We start from the raw sequence: 15,403 nt of genomic DNA, 5'->3' as shown, positions 1-15,403 counted from the left end.
TAAACGGTCTAGCTCGTAATTACTAAGCGAATGGCGGCACCGTACCGGATCGCCGGAGTGGGCTACTAAAGTACCTAAGGTACCTGATCCTGTTCAGGGTACATGGACGAGGGTACGACGTTGTACATTGGTACATGGGTACTTGAGCAATACTTCGTACCATAAGGTACCTTACCTTACTTCCTTCTCGCGACACGCCAAAGACCAAAAACATGACCTTCACCCAGAGCGAAGGATATCACGTCTAACAAAAGCATAACATAAGCATACAGAACTCCTCATTCCCATCTACCATCCAACCGCATCTCTTGTATGACCCCGACCCTTCCCATAGTCCGTAGCCAGCCTGTCCTCTAGAAATAGGAGAATACCTATGGATACCGCCATCCGAATTGTGAACGCCCTGACAATAATTGACCCTCCATCCGCCTCTAAGAACAATGAAAGAAAACACGACATCAAGCGTTCCTTTTTTCTGCATCAACTCTTACTACCACCCTCACCACCCTGCTTCCCACCATCCGAGTCGTCATCCGTCCCCCCTGAACCCATGCTCTGCCGACGATTCTGCTTAAGGAGCGCCGCCGCCTCGCCAACTTCCATATCGTGGAGACGGTCCTGCTGATCCCGCCCCAGCGCCTCCTCGCCCGGTATCGCCTCGAACCCCTCCTCGTCGTCCTCGTCGTCGTCATCGTTATCATCATCGTCCTCCTCGTCACCATCATCATTGCCATCACCGTCGCCAACGTCGCCCACCGCGCTCATGGGAAGCACCTGCGTCTGCACCTGCGCCTGAACCTCTTCCGTCTCCGGGCCCTCCTCCTTTTTCTCTGCTTCTGCTTCTGCTTTTGCTTCTGCTTCTGCTTCTTTTTCCTCCTCATCCTCTTTAGTATCCGCCGACGTCACGGTGACCGACAGCGGCGAACGCGACGGCGACGCCGACAATGACGACCCCTCGGTCTGTTGCTTCAGTCGCCGACCCAGCTGGACGTTCAGCGGCTTGATGGTAGGATCGAACGACGCCGGCAACCCGAGCGCCCTAGCCACGTGGTGCGCCTCCTCCTCCGCCGAGTACTTCACCTCCGTCGCGTACCGGATCGTCCGCGCGCTGTCCGTCTCGTGCTTCCCGCCCGTCGCCGTCAGCATCTTAGCGTACGTCTGCCGTTCGGTGTCCTGCTGCCTCTTATTCCGCTTCTTGTCGCGCTGCGCCGTCGGCCGCACCACCACCACGGGGATGGGCGAGTACTGGAGGCAGTACTGGGAGAAGGAGTTGCGCGTGTTGACTAGGCTCTGGAATCCGCCCAGCGAGCGTCCGCGCGTGCCGACGATCAACATGGCCGGCTGATATATTTGAATCTAAGAGGGGGAGGGGTCAGTAGTGAATGCAGAGCAGAATAACAAGATTTTTTCTCTCTCTCTCTCTAAAAAAAAAAAAAAAAAAAAAAAAAAGGAAAACTCACCAGCTTGTGAAAAGTGGCATGCAGTTTCCCCGACGCATACTCCAGTGTAAAATTGATCGCGCGGTTCGCTTCATTCTTGGCAAGGATCGAGCCCATCAGTGCGTGCGCATCCTGCTGATACGACTGCATCGTCTTAGTCATGTTCTCCACCACCCGCACGCACACCACCTCGTCTCCGTCGTCGACCATCTCGTCCAGCAGCCACTGCAGCGCCTCGTCCGAGTACTCATGCTCGTCGATACCCACCATGAACATGCGCGACCGCCTCTTGAGCTGGAAGCCCCGATGGCGGACATTGAGCGTGAGGGACGAGGTGTTGCGCTTAGTGGCCTCGCCCAGCTGCACGTTGTCGAAAGCCACCCGCGACTGGAACCTGCCAAGGTGTTTGTTCGTTAGTGGAAGACGACGGACACGCCTTAGTAGACTCGAAACGAAAAGGAGAGGAGACTAACCTCGCAGGAGGAGGAGAAGATGCCCTGATGCGCTCCTTGTCCGTCTTCTTGTGTGTTCCCTGCGGCAATTCGGGGTTCCGCACCGGCGCGAAGCTGAGCGACGACACGGAGCCCCTACGCCCCTGCGATGGTCGGACCGTCGAATCGGACGCCCAGCCGAGGTGGGCGGAGGAACCGGCGGACGAGTCCCGCGACAAGGCAAGCGGTCGCGGTGTATTCTGACCCTTGATCCGAATGGTTGGCCGGCCCCTCGTCGTCTCGGAACAAGACGCTCGGTTGTCGTCGGTGTCGGTGCTTGGTCCTGCTTCGTGGGCAGGTTGGTTTGGGGGGGAGGCAGGGGAGGTATGGATAGAGATGCGGGGGGTTGGTGAAGACATGGTGGGTGAGCCGCGTCAGCGGGGTCGTCTTCGAGATGTAAATTTTGGAAAGGATACGGTCGGATCGAGTTGGATTAACAACTGGCACAAGCTGGGTTTCCCTTTTCTTGTTTTCTTCTGCACTTCGAAGTCCCGGGAAGTGTAGGAAGAATGATGCCTCGTAATGGTATGGTAGGGAGAACTCGAGTGGTATGATGATACCTACGAATGGGTCCGGGAGCTGTTAGCTCAATCGCGGCTCAGGGAAACCTATGGAGGCGAGCGAGCATTCTCCTAATATCGACGTAAAAAGGTTGCCCGATGATGATATTTTTGTACTTGTCGGATGTATGATCGACTCTGCCGAATGTTTGGGACAGTGTTTGTGAAGAGGGAAGAAGAGGAAAAAGGAGAGTAGAGAGGGAAGATGACGATCGATAGCTCGAAGCTTTGCCGAGGGGCGGGGAGACTTAAAAGTAACCTTACCTTAGGTATTATACACTAAGGTAAGGTAGTGGCGTGGTCAATGCGTACCTCAGGTACATCGCCCCCTGCTGTGGTACATTCGATACTTCGGCTCAAAGATGGGTGACGTCTGCAGATCCTCCGCCAAGTCCCTGGGCAGAGGGCCACGCCAATCAGCCTTATTGCTATCAACACAACATCTTCAGTTTCACTCCCAGAACAGTCGTCACCTTCAGAGAAAGAGCTACCTTACCTAGGTACATAAGGTACTTCACATTCACAAGTTCATCCAGGCATAAGGTATCCTTTATGTCCTACCTCCCTTTAGCAGGGGCTAGCCGGCCCCTTCCTTCCTGAATCCGTTTATTCCCTAAACACCCGTGCGTGCCTTCCGTTTCAGGGAAACCATCAAGGTTGGTGCGCCTTCCACGCTCCCTCACTCCGGTTCCCCCTTCAGCAGCCACACGGCAGGGGCTTTAGGGTCTCGTGCCTTCCGCCCTGCTGTTTTTATGATCCCCGGGGTACCTTAGTTGCGTTATCGAAAGTCGAACGTAGCTTCCGTTTTTGCAAACCCGTAGGGCTGTTATATTTACCTTAAATATATACCTATCGGCAACACACGGAGACGGTCTCAATCATGTCCATCTTGGGACATGGCGACAGATTCTGATGCTTCGTCGAGGTCGTCTGGTATTCTCCCGCGATTGTTCGGAAGTGGGGTGATCCAAGCAACACGACGTCGTCCAAGGGTATCGGCCGAGCGACCAGTTGGTGCATCGGAACCATCGCGGAACCATCGGAGAACCGCCAAACGTGAACGCTCTTATAGCTGGTAGTTGGTATCGCGAGGACACCACTCGGAAGGGAGCTTCGAGGAGACAAGTCTTGCTCCCGCAGGTTCAAAGCTGCGAGGGCTCCTGGTAAAGCGGCTTCCGGATCAACATCGGATTTAGGACACCATAAACAGGCAACCAATAGGAGTGGCAATCCAGGGGAACAAAGTGTGGTAGCCATGCCGACGGAACCATCGCATAACTCGCCAGTGTTGCGCCTCGTTGAGTATAACGAAAGACACGTCTCGATCTTCCATGTCCGCGTAATCTGGGCCATCGCGGTGCTTGTTCGGTCGAGGCGGAAGGGTCTCTTGAACTACGCCAGCCTGACAAATGAAGACCTCCAAGTGTACCGGTTGGTGAGAAACGTTGGATAGAATGGCTTCATACACCTCGACAGCATGAATGCCAGGCTGTACGAGCCATGAGAACCCAAATACCGGCTGTACGCCATCTAGGCTTGGTTTTGGATGCTGTTCGAAATCTCGCAGCCAGCACTTGAAAAACGGAATGTTTCGGTTAATTGGCTGCCATGGCCAGGTTCTTTCTGGTGATGCCGGTGTCGGCATTGTCGGCGAGCGGTGGTCGGAAGTCATCGTGCTGGGGGGAACAAGGCAAGAGTTGGTGTTTCTTGATGGGTAGCTGGAAGGAGTAATCGAAGAATGGCTGGAAAGGGAAGGACAGAGTAATTATTTATATCTGTTCAGGGCTAAGGTAGGCAGCCGTCAAAGCAACATAGAGTACCTATACCTAGGTAAGGAGAGCATGTTCGGTGGCGCCCTATGGATAAAGCTTATCAAGGTGGCAAACCCATGAAATTTGCCCTTAACTTTAACGGAGCCAGATTGCGACTTGCATACCTTTGATAGGCAAGGTTGTTATTTGCGTTGCGACTCCTTGTCCTTCGTGCGGTCTGAGTGCTTTCTTGAACGTCTCTAATGACCCCCTCCCCCCTTTATCACGGCCACAGACAACCGCAGACATCCACCGCGAAAATACCTAAACATGGTCATTCTTCGTCAAAAGTTGTTTCTCGATACTTTGTTCTTGTTTCTCGACAAACCCGATTTCAGTCCGAACCCCCCTTTCCCCTCCTCCATGCCTTACCTTACCATGCCAGCTCCCGCCCCCGTTCGGTCCTGGTCCGGGGGACATGGTTTATTAGGACGCCGTAACGCCAAAACAATGCGAGCTACCATCCCTCCTCTTTTCATTTTCCGTTCTTTCCGGCTTGTCCGCAGATGAGTGGGCAGTTAGGTGCCACCTGATCCGTTCCTTGGTAGTAGTGACGCGTGATTATCGAGTTGTCGGTATTTGTCGCCCTCCCGTAGCTCCCCCTAGGTGTAAGTGCGCGAGAGGTTGCGCAGATACCAGTCCACAAGCTTACGGCCCACCTTGGCTTCCGAGATATGGATAAGGTCCTGCAAGAATGTACTATTAGCATGCCATGTCATTTCGGGTGGATAGCATTTGTGGGTGGTGCAATGAGATGATGACCAAAAAAAAAAAAAACTAAAAAAAAACCTCACATTTTGAAGGGCATAATCAAGGTCGCTGACGTTCACCAAATCGCCATCCAGCAGGCTATTCTCGGTCCACCGCAGCTGCTTGGTCCGCTGCTTGGCGACGAGGAGCCAGGACCGGAGCTCGTCCGTGTCGACGTCGAGGAAGCCGGCCAACTTGTTCAGGTCCATGGTGGTGTAGAGGCGCAGATACGACTTGATGGTGGGGCTGAACATGTTGGTCTTGACCTCGTCCATGAAGACGGACAGGTGGTGCTCGACCGGGTCGATGTTGGAGGCCGGGTCGTCAAAGTCGGGCGGCACGGGGGAGATGAACTTGGGGCAGGCGGCGCGGAAGAGCTCCTCGAAGATGGGCAGGGACTCGGGCCCGCCGCGCTGCAGCTTGAGCAGCTGGTCGCCGTACTTGTCGCGCAGGGCGGTGTGGATGGTGTCGTCGAGCCGGGTGGGCTGGAAGGCCACGCAGATGGCGATGAGCGCGTACATTTGCTCGTTCTTCTTAGTGATCGAGTCGTACTGCGCGCTCTTCTGGAAGTTCTTCGTTCTCGACACGTACACCAGGATGTGGCTGAACATGCGGATGGCGTCGGCGTACCGGTGCATCATCATGTACGAGAAGCCCACGTAGTAGTAGGTCGTGAAGTGCGCGGCCATGACGCGCGCGAACATGGCCTTCTTGTTCAGCTCGATGTCGTCGAGCGTCTTGAGCGCGAGGCTGAAGTCGCCCAGCAGCGTGTGCACGCGCAGGAGGCCGACGATGGAGAAGTACCCGAGCATGCGGTACAGGTTCTTCGACCCGTACTCCCCGGCCACGCTCATCGGGTCCTCGTTCCGACGCATGGCCGCGAGCTGCTCGGTGATCTGGGACCGCTGGATGAGCGAGTAGAGGACGTTGAGGACGCTGTAGCAGCCCCAGGTGTTGGGGTTCTCCCGGAGGACCTGCACCTCCTCCTCATTCGAGCCTTGCCTCGCGATGCGGTTGCGATACGACGAGAACGAGTTGAACTGGTAGATGAATTCGTCGATGACATCCCAAGCCCAGTAGTACTAGTTCATTTGGTCAAAAAAGATGCTCCATTTCATTTGTATCCATCTCCCGAGGAGATCCACGACGAATCATCACCAAAACGACAAACAACGACGACGACAACACCAACACCAACACCAACGCCAACGCCGACAACACCGACATACCGAAGGGGGCTCGAGGTCGATGGGACCTTCGCTGTTGAGAATAAAGTGGAACAAGCTACAGTAGGCATCGTAGCTCTGGAACTTGACCTCCAAAGGGGCGGAGAAGTCGAGGGGTTGGGCGGCGGCGACGAGGCGGGACTGGATGTCGTCGGGTTGCTGGGCCATGGACATGGAGCTGACCCGCTCCAGCTCAGCTCCGTCTTCGTACTGGACCTGCTCCTTGTAGTCGTTGACGAGGGCCTCCTCCTCGACATCGCTGTCGTCATCCATGGCGCGCACCTGGCGCTCGCCGTTTTGGAAGCCGCTCATCTTTGTGTGTTTTCCTCTCGAATCAGGAGTGTTTCGACTTGTCTGCCGATGACACTCCGTTATAAATGAAAAGAAAAAGAAAAGAAAAGAAAAAAAAGAACGAAAGAATCGTCCCGGCGAGGAAGAGTTCTTTCGGCACGCGATACGAGGGCGTGAAATTGGATGTGGGAGGTAGGAGTGGACGTTGGGAGTGGGCGGTGGGCGGTGGGAGGTGGACGTCCAGTTGATGGGATGGATAGTGGGGGTGGGAAAATTCCTCCTATGGTTTCTTCACCGCACGCGCCAAATGAGGCATCACAGAAATCCCGGATTCCATTTTTATTTTCACGGGGTTTTTGCTTAGGGTTTGGGGTTCCGATAGGCGGTTATTAGTCTTTATTGCATGTATCGAGGAGTCACTGCTTTGACGTACCTTCTGTATTTATGCCTTAGTAATGGCGGGGTTGTGGCGGGGTAAATTGTTGCTTGGTATTACTTCATGGCGGGGCAATTACTCAGAAATGAGAAGAAGAAGAAGAAAAAGAAAAAAAAGAAAAAAAAATGCTGAATGTCCTCCCTCCCCCATCATCGCCGCCCAAACCACTCCGTCCTCATAGCGCATGGCTTATTTATTTCTCGGCTTTCAACGGTAAAATACCTCACCCAAGCAAGCTTCGCCATACAGCAACTCTTGTCTTCTACTTCTTCTAGCCTTCCGTCAATTATATGGACTATTTATTACGCTGCCAAGTCCACATGATTGCATGACGATGACCAACAAGCTCCAGAGAACACGGCGAATCAGTCATATCCACCTTATATCATGAACGGTTGATCGACTTTCTCTCCGTATACGAGTCGTTGGAAGAGGACAACCTATAAGTCAACCGCCAGGCCTTGCATTCGTCGACGACGGCAAACAATCCTCCGCCTTCTTCCCTTCTTCCCTTCTGCCGTCTGATCCACCGATCTTCTCATCTTCCGACATCCCACGCTCCTACTCCTACTCCTACTCCTTCTCTCCTCACGCCCTGAAGGTCTCTATCCTTTGAATTCAGGCTCTTCCCCCCTGTCACTACAGTTCCAACCCCCCTACCTCGACAAGATGCCTCTCGTGACTCCCGCGAAGCTGGCAAGCCTGCAAAGGCATGCCGATAATGTTCGCAATGTAAGTCTCGCCCTCGTCTCTCATCCTTTGTCCCTAACTGGACCAGCCATCGCTCACCTGGGATGCAGATTTGCATTCTTGCCCATGTCGATCATGGAAAGACTTCCCTAACAGACGCCCTAATCGCTACCAACGGCATCATCTCCCCAAAGATGGCCGGCAAGATCCGATACCTCGATTCAAGACCAGACGAGCAACTCCGAGGCATCACCATGGAGTCCTCGGCCATTTCGCTCTTCTTCTCCATGCTCAGGAGACCGTCTCCAGATGCTGCTCCCGAACCCGCCGAGTACCTCATCAACCTCATAGATTCGCCGGGCCACATCGACTTTAGCAGCGAGGTTTCTACCGCATCCAGGCTATGCGACGGCGCTGTGGTGCTCGTGGACGCTGTCGAAGGCGTCTGCAGTCAGACCGTGACCGTACTACGCCAGACCTGGATGGAAAAACTAAAACCGCTTCTCGTCTTCAACAAGATCGACCGCCTCGTGACCGAGCTGAAAATGACCCCCAACGAAGCCTACGTTCACCTCGGCAAACTGCTGGAACAAGTCAACGCCGTTCTGGGAAGCTTCTTCCAGGGAGAGAGGATGGAGGAGGACCTCAACTGGCGCGAGAAGATGGAGGAACGCGTCAGGGCCGCCGCCGCCGGCAAGGAGTCGTCGGACTCTTCCGACCACGTCACCGATTCCGGCGAGCTGCAGTTTGAAGAGAGAGACGACGAGGACCTCTACTTTGCCCCGGAGAAGAACAACGTCATCTTCAGCAGTGCCATTGACGGTTGGGCCTTTACCGTTCGCCAGTTTGCCAGCTTGTACGAAAAGAAGCTCGGCATCAAGCGTGGCGTCATGGAGAAAGTTCTCTGGGGTGGTTTCTACCTGGATCCCAAGACAAAAAAGATCTTGGCCCACAGGCACCTGAAGGGGCGAAACCTGAAGCCCATGTTTGTGCAGTTGGTACTAGAGCCGATATGGACAGTCTATCAGGCCACTGTCGGCGGCGACAACGGAAAGGGGGATCCGGCCCTGCTGGAGAAAATCACCAAGTCCTTGGGCCTCACAATACCGCCTCACATCATGCGGTCGAGAGATTCTCGTGTGCTGTTGACGACCGTCTTCTCCCAGTGGCTACCTCTATCCACGGCCTTGCTGGTCTCTGTCATCGAGTCGCTCCCGGCGCCCCCGGCGGCCCAGGCCGAACGGCTCCTTGAGATGGTCGAAGACTCGCCAGGTGGAATTCACGTCGACAACAACATCGTCGACGCCATGGTGTCGTTCAGGGCGTCCAAATCAGACCCCGTTGTCGCCTACGTCAGCAAAATGGTATCGGTACCAGAGAGCGAGCTCCCACAGAACAAGAGGAGGACCGGCCAGCTCAGCCCCGAAGAAGCCAGGGAACTCGCCCGGAAGAAACGCGCCGAGGCGGCTCGCGCCCAGGCGGCTGCTACGGCTGCAGAAGCAGGAACCGGTGGTCGGAGCGGGAGTGGGGTGGACGACGACTTGTCCCAAGCATTAGAAGAAGTCAGCCTGGACAACTTCACTCCTCAGTTAGAAGAGGAGCAGCATGATCCCGAACACCTGATCGGGTTTGGCCGGATGTATTCGGGCTCGCTCTCCGTGGGCGACGAGCTTTACGTTATCCCCCCGAAATGGTCGCCCGCCAACCCTCACTCCCCAGAACCCGAGAAGGTCACCATCACTGCCTTGTACATGCTGATGGGTCGAAACCTCGAGGCCCTGGATACCGTTCCGGCCGGCGTCGTTTTCGGCATCGGCGGTCTCGAGGGACACATCCTGAAGTCCGGGACGCTCTGCAGCCAGGTGGAAGGCGCGGTGAACTTGTCGGGTATCAGCACGCTCGGGAAACCCATCGTCCGAGTCGCTCTGGAGCCGGTCAACCCCGCGGACCTCGACAAGATGATTCGCGGACTGAAATTGCTCGTCCAGAGCGATCCCTGCGCCGAGTACGAAACAATGGAGAGCGGAGAGCACGTCCTCCTCACGGCCGGAGAACTGCATCTCGAGAGATGCCTGACCGACCTCCAAGAGCGGTTCGCCCGTTGCGAAATCCAAGCGGGTGCGCCCATCGTGCCGTACCGAGAGACGATTGTGAAGGCGGACGAAATGCGCCCACCTGCAAACAAGGAGCTCGGCCGGGGCGTGGTCGTCGGCGTGACCTCGTCCAAGCAAGTCTCCGTCCGTATCCGGGTCAGGCCGTTACCCGAGAATGCCACAGAGTTCCTCATCAAGAATAGCAACTCCCTCAAACGCATGTATTCGGACTACCGGACCAACGGCGCCGGCAATGGGCATGGAAACGAAAATGGAAATGCGCAGCAACAAGAAGGAGGCGTAGAGAATGTCGAGGCCGATATCAACCTCACAGACGCCGCCAAAACCCTGTCCCTAGACGAGTTCAAGCAGCAACTCCAGGCACAACTGGACTCCAACGGGGGCCGGGACAAGGAGACATGGAAGAACACGATGGACAAGATCGTGGCCTTTGGACCTCGGCGAACCGGACCCAACTTGCTGATCGACGGCACATCGGAGGGTATCTTCTCCAAGGTCTTTTCGGCACAGCACGCCAGAAACGGCGGCAGTGCTGCTGCTTCCGCCGCCCCGCAAGCCGACGAGTCTCTCCACCCCGTCCACCTAGCCGACAAGATCGCCCACGCCTTCCAGCTCGCCACCGCCGAAGGACCGCTCTGCCACGAGCCCGTCCAAGGCATAGCCGTCACCGTCGAGGACGTGATCATCCACGCACCGCCCGAATCCGACGATCCCTCGTCGTCGTCGTCGTCCTCTGCCTCCTCGGCGCGGGACAGACTCACCCGCCTCACGGGCGAAGTCATCAAAACCACCGCGAGCTCCCTCCACGCCGCCCTGCTCGACTGGTCCCCGCGCCTCCTGCTCGCGATCTACTCGGTCGAGATCCAAGCCTCCACCGAGGTCCTCGGGCGCGTCTACGACGTGCTCACGCGGCGCCGCGGCCGCGTGCTCTCCGAGGCGATGAAGGAGGGCACGCCGTTCTTCACCATCGCGTCGGTTGTCCCCGTGGTGGAGTCGTTCGGGTTCGCGGACGAGATGCGCAAGCGCACCAGCGGCGCCGCGCAGCCGCAGCTCCTCTTTGCCGGGTTCGAGGTCCTCGATGAGGATCCCTTCTGGGTACCCTTCACGGAGGACGATCTCGAGGACCTGGGCGAGTGGGCGGACAGGGAGAACGTGGCGAAGCGGTATATGGATGGGGTGAGGAAGAGGAAGGGCCTGCTTGTGGAGGGGCGGAATATTGCGACGAATGCGGAGAAGCAGAAGACTTTGAAGAGGTGATGGTGATGGGGGATGGGGGATGGGGGATGGGCGCGAGAGATGTCCGTAGACGAGAACCCCATGATCTAGGTGGGATATTTACATAGGGAAGGGGGCAGCCTTTTTCTTACGAATTTAACGCACGGGGAAATCAAAAGGCACTTAAAAGTGTGAACAATTTTAAAAGTCATTTCCTTTCTTTTCGCATTTCCGTTCCATCCTCCACCTCAACTTTTTGTCCAGAGTCTAAGGTAAACCTCTTTACAATACAGAGGCAAGCCCAGGTCGTATAGCTTTCTTTTCGGAAAGCCATCCATCATCCCACTTCCCACTCTTCACTCCAAACAACAACAGAAAACAAGACCACAGCCAGTTCTCTTCTCTCTCTCTCTCTCCGTCCTCGTGGAATAATCGGCGCCATGCGTCTCGTCTCTCTTTCATCCCGAAAGTCCGAAATGATAAAAAAAGAGGAGGGTTGATCATCAAAGTCGAAATAGACAGACGTCATGAGAGCTTGAGCCGCGAGGGTCAGGTAGGGATGATTTCCACCCCGGTGCCAATGGGGAAAACAAAAAAACAAAAACAAACAACCAGGGAAGCAGCCTTTTGGGACGCAAGAGAAAGGGGGCGAAAAAGAAAAGAAGAAAAAAAGGGGAGGAAAAAAAGGCAAAAGAGATAACAATGACCAAAGCCAACCCGACCTGTGAGATCCGTTCGTCTATGTCGTCTCATGAGAGCACAGAGAGAAAGAAGGGGGGTGGTCGAGAGCGGAGCGGAGGAATGGATTCGTGTATCGACGGACCAAGGATGTTCTCTCGAGAGGATGGTGGGTTTTCAAAGGGGAATGAATGGATGGGGGGGTTGCCACAGGGAGCCAAAGGTAGGGAGCAACCATGCGTCGTCAGGGAGAAGCGTGAACGTCTCAAATTCGTTCTCTTTTCTTTTTTGGGTTCCTTTTTTGTTTCCCCCCCCCTTCAAACTCCGGAAGTGCAGTGCCCCAAAAGTTCGTCATTTGCCGAAGATCCCGTCGTCCGAAAAAAAAGGGAAAAGAAAAACTGGTAACGATGCCGGGGGTTGACAATGACAGTAATCGATGTTCCGCGGGCGGTGTAAGAAAAACAACAACGACAACAACAAAAGATCGGGGGCGGCCGAGTTGTGTGTGTGTGTGTGTGTGTTTTCGTTTTCGTCTCAGAAGAAATAGTTCCCCACCCGCTAGGATCGTCCGAGAAAGCGGAAATCAACACCACCACCTCCCGCTTTCTAAGCACGAGCGCCACGCCGACCCTTGTTAACCGACACGGTGGTCCAGCCGTCCTCCTCCTGCACAGGCGTTCCCGGCTCCGCGGTTGTGGGCGTCGCCGGCTGCTGGCCTCCCTGAGAGCCGTTCGCGCGGGAGCCCCGACCAGAGCCGCCTCCTTCATAGCGGGAGCCGCGCGGCGCGCCACCTCCCCGACGGGGTCCGGGCGGGCCATGGCCACGAGGCGATCTAAGCTCCCCAGACGACTGGCGCCAGTTTCCGCTCTCGGCTGCCCGGGTCTTGATGGGAGGAGCACCCTCACGCCCGCCTCTCGAACGAACAGGGACTTTCTGTGCAGCGGCACCAGCAGCGGCGCCGTTTTGGGTATCCTTGGCCGCTTCTCCCGTCTTTTCTTCACCCTCGGGACCAGCTTCCTGGGCGGGCTGGGGAGCCTCCTCGGCAACGTCAGCTGGCTTGGGGGCGGCAGCGGCGGCGGCAGCGGCCTCCTCTTCAGCCTTCTCTGCGGCCTTGGCCTCCTCTTCCGCCTTCTCTGCAGCCTTCTCTGCGGCCTTGGCCTCTTCTTCCGCCTTCTCCGCGGCCTCCTTGGCGGCGGCTTCCTTAGCTAGCCGACGCTCCTCCTTGGCCTTTTCGTCGGCTTCGCGCTTCGCCTTAATCTGCTGCTGTCGCCTTTCCTCCACCTCCCTCTCCCTCTGAGCGGTATCGATAGGTCGCGCAGCGCCGAAGGGACTGGACTTGGCGTCGCCGGTTAGGGACGGGGACACGACATCCGTGGCCTCGGAGACCGTTCTCTTCTGCAGGTTCAGCTTGGGGCGGCCAGCTGGGGCGGGCGCGGCGAGGGTAGCTCCGGCAGGGGCAGGTGAAGTGGGGGCCTCGCTGCCATCGCGCGACTGTGCGGGGGAAGCCCTCGCGGGCGGGGTGGGGCGCATGTTGGAGCGCCATTGCATATCCTTTTCGGCGGCCGTGGGGACACGTTCGGGACGGTCGCCGCGGGGAGGACGAGAGCCATCGTGGCGGGCAGGTCCCTGGCCTTCGCCCCAGGCAGCGGGGGACTCTCGTCGGCCGCCGCGGAAGGATTCGGACCGACCCTCGGCGGCGGGAGGGTGGCTACCGTCGCGAGATGTAGCGGGACGCTCGGGAGGAGGCAGAGGTCCCTTGCGCTCCCAGTTGCCAAAGTCCCGAACCCTGCCATCATCGGCGGGCTCACGCGAGCGGCGCTCACCAAATTCGGAGGGACGGCGATCGTTGCCTCCACGAGACGGCAAATCAGGCAGGGGACCCTTTCGGGACCAGTCGCTAAAGTCACGGGAAGACTCGCCACGGTCGCCGCCTCGAGCTGATGCGTTGCGTTAGTTAGATAGGCAGGGACAATTTTTCTTTCTTTCTTCCTCTTTTTTTTTTCAGTACGTACGTGGATCAGCAACCTTGACACGAATGGAACGACCCTGGAAGGTCTCTCCATCAAGCTGGAGAGCGGCCTTTAGACCCTCAACATTGGCAAACTCGGCGTAGGCAAAGCCCTTGGGGCGCTGTTGCTCGCGGTCCTCGATGATCCTGACGCTGATGATGTCGCATCCAGTGAAGAAATCGGTGACGGCGTCGACGGTGGCGTCGTACGAGAGGTTTCCGAGATGGGCCGTGTAAGGGGGCTTATCGGGGATCTGAGCGGGACCAGCATCGCGGGGAGCATAATCTAGATGGTAAGCACTTGTGAAGGAATTTGTGTGGGACAGCCTGTTACCTACTGCGGTCGCTGCTGCCCCAGGCTTGGTTGGAGCCGTAACCGGCGCCGGAGCCGGAGCCATAGCCAGAGCCGTAGCCCGAACGTCTTTCGGGAGCAGGAAGAGGCTGGGTACCAGTACCTAGAAGGAGAGGAGTTGAGTTGGTTGACTTTTTTGACGCAAGATAGAAGAGGGGAGAGGGAGAGGGAGAGTAAGCGCGGGGCAAACGTACCGTAGGTATCCTCCACCTCATCAGCCCAGGATCCGCCCAAGTCTATAACCTGTCAGCATTTGTCCAAGACTGCAGACCTATAGAGGGGTATAAAGGGAGCAATTGTGATGATGGTAGTAGTGGCTTGAATTGAATAGCCAAAGTCGATGCTTTGCAACGTTCAAGGGGAAGGGATGCAAGGCTGAGGCTGAGGCTGAGGCTGAGGTCAGGGTTGGGGAAGGGTGAGGGAGGTATGACAGACTTCCATCGGACAGAAAGTCGCCAAGCGACATCTTCTGGGTTTCCTTCTTTTTAGGCGCTGCAAAGCAAAATATATCAGGTCAGCAACAAGGCTCATTCTTCCATGTCGGCATAGTTCTATTGACATCTGCCAGCTGCTATGGGAGAACACACCCATGATTGCGGTTAGATGGCCACGCGCAACGAATCAATCGATGCGCGAGATGATGGCTCGGGAGGGGCGGCCTTTTTGGTGGCGATTGCGAGGCTGCCCTTTTGGGAGGCTGGCTCTGTGAGAGAGGTGAGGGAGGCAAGGTCTTTTGGTGCTTAAAGGCGAAAGAGGAGGAGCGACAAGCGACAATGGGTCGTTGTCGACAGAATGTCGGATGGGACTGTGAGGGATGGTGCAGCCCAGACAGAACTCGTAGTTGTCGTGGCGTCGTGGTGTCGTGGTGTCGTGGTGTCGTGGTGGTTGACCAGGACTGGGGCTGCGGGAAAGAAAGGGCGAAGTTTTACGAATAATTATCGGCCGTAAAAGTGAAGACGATCCCAAGTTTGTGAGGGACTTGGGGAAAGGGATTTTTTTGGGTGGGCGGGGCTAGTCCCAAAACAAGACTAGTGTTATTTTTCCATGAACCAGAGGAAGGGTCGAAAAGGGGGGGGGGGGTTTAACCCCGCCACACAAAGCCCCACGTCGGGACTTGAAAAGTTAAAAAGTCCCGTGCTTGTGGCTGTGGCTTGTGGCTGATGTGGCTGCTTACCAAATCAAAGGTATCAAGTCAGCAACACCTGGCTGCATCTGGCTTCTGGCCATCGAGATACTACTCTGTAATATTTTCCGAGATATCCCGTGCACGAGGTTGCAGAGTATTATGGAGTAAGTTGAGTAACCATCCTGCACTCAGAAAGGCTTCATCGAAATATATACA

At 56.2% G+C, this 15,403-nt stretch overlaps 6 protein-coding genes across 6 annotated transcripts; 2 read left to right on the top strand and 4 right to left on the bottom strand.

Moving 5' to 3' along the window:
* Positions 1 to 186: 186 nt before the first annotated feature.
* SODALDRAFT_350707 (hypothetical protein) lies at positions 187 to 2,716 on the bottom strand. The gene is made up of 3 exons (XM_028613498.1): positions 1,913 to 2,716; positions 1,461 to 1,833; positions 187 to 1,356 (listed from the first exon to the last, which is right to left on the bottom strand). Exons 1-3 carry the CDS (start codon positions 2,287 to 2,289, stop codon positions 481 to 483), a joined length of 1,626 nt encoding a protein of 541 aa, XP_028466290.1. The 5' UTR covers positions 2,290 to 2,716; the 3' UTR covers positions 187 to 480.
* A 616-nt stretch (positions 2,717 to 3,332) lies between these two features.
* SODALDRAFT_333076 (hypothetical protein) lies at positions 3,333 to 3,962 on the bottom strand. The gene has a single exon (XM_028611875.1). The coding sequence runs from the start codon at positions 3,841 to 3,843 to the stop codon at positions 3,340 to 3,342; it is 504 nt and encodes a 167-aa protein (XP_028466289.1). The 5' UTR covers positions 3,844 to 3,962; the 3' UTR covers positions 3,333 to 3,339.
* Positions 3,963 to 4,903: 941 nt separating this feature from the next.
* On the bottom strand, positions 4,904 to 6,589 carry SODALDRAFT_323954 (RNA polymerase I-associated factor PAF67; the record flags this gene model as incomplete). The annotated part of the gene is made up of 3 exons (XM_028609844.1): positions 4,904 to 4,987; positions 5,096 to 6,133; positions 6,281 to 6,589. 3 exons carry the CDS (start codon positions 6,587 to 6,589, stop codon positions 4,904 to 4,906), a joined length of 1,431 nt encoding a protein of 476 aa, XP_028466288.1.
* A 1,084-nt stretch (positions 6,590 to 7,673) lies between these two features.
* Positions 7,674 to 11,065, top strand: SODALDRAFT_339875 (P-loop containing nucleoside triphosphate hydrolase protein; the record flags this gene model as incomplete). The annotated part of the gene is made up of 2 exons (XM_028612895.1): positions 7,674 to 7,736; positions 7,805 to 11,065. The coding sequence occupies 2 exons, from the start codon at positions 7,674 to 7,676 to the stop codon at positions 11,063 to 11,065; spliced, it is 3,324 nt and encodes a 1,107-aa protein (XP_028466287.1).
* A 561-nt stretch (positions 11,066 to 11,626) lies between these two features.
* SODALDRAFT_163277 (hypothetical protein) lies at positions 11,627 to 12,207 on the top strand. Its single transcript, XM_028606949.1, has one exon. It carries the CDS (start codon positions 11,726 to 11,728, stop codon positions 12,104 to 12,106), a length of 381 nt encoding a protein of 126 aa, XP_028466286.1. The 5' UTR covers positions 11,627 to 11,725; the 3' UTR covers positions 12,107 to 12,207.
* Positions 12,208 to 12,307: 100 nt separating this feature from the next.
* On the bottom strand, positions 12,308 to 14,652 carry SODALDRAFT_323952 (hypothetical protein; the record flags this gene model as incomplete). Its single annotated transcript, XM_028609843.1, has 6 exons — positions 12,308 to 13,638; positions 13,714 to 13,995; positions 14,048 to 14,164; positions 14,256 to 14,297; positions 14,497 to 14,553; positions 14,649 to 14,652. 6 exons carry the CDS (start codon positions 14,650 to 14,652, stop codon positions 12,308 to 12,310), a joined length of 1,833 nt encoding a protein of 610 aa, XP_028466285.1.
* Positions 14,653 to 15,403: the final 751 nt, after the last annotated feature.

This window comes from Sodiomyces alkalinus (assembly GCF_003711515.1).
Source record: "Sodiomyces alkalinus F11 unplaced genomic scaffold SODALscaffold_5, whole genome shotgun sequence".
Taxonomy (NCBI): domain Eukaryota; kingdom Fungi; phylum Ascomycota; class Sordariomycetes; order Glomerellales; family Plectosphaerellaceae; genus Sodiomyces; species Sodiomyces alkalinus.
The sequence above is the reverse complement of the archived record's forward strand: the minus strand, read 5'-3'. Positions and strand labels throughout refer to the sequence as shown.

Bases quoted from the DNA above. Each gene is read 5' to 3' on its own strand.
- SODALDRAFT_350707 (XM_028613498.1), bottom strand. From the start codon at position 2,289: ATGTCTTCACCAACCCCCCGCATCTCTATCCATACCTCCCCTGCCTCC. The intron at 1,834-1,912 runs GTTAGTCTCCTC...ACACCTTGGCAG, and splicing joins TCTTCTCCTCCTCCTGCGAG to GTTCCAGTCGCGGGTGGCTT. The intron at 1,357-1,460 runs GTGAGTTTTCCT...TCCCCCTCTTAG, and splicing joins ATGCCACTTTTCACAAGCTG to ATTCAAATATATCAGCCGGC.
- SODALDRAFT_163277 (XM_028606949.1), top strand. From the start codon at position 11,726: ATGACCAAAGCCAACCCGACCTGTGAGATCCGTTCGTCTATGTCGTCT.
- SODALDRAFT_333076 (XM_028611875.1), bottom strand. From the start codon at position 3,843: ATGGCCCAGATTACGCGGACATGGAAGATCGAGACGTGTCTTTCGTTA.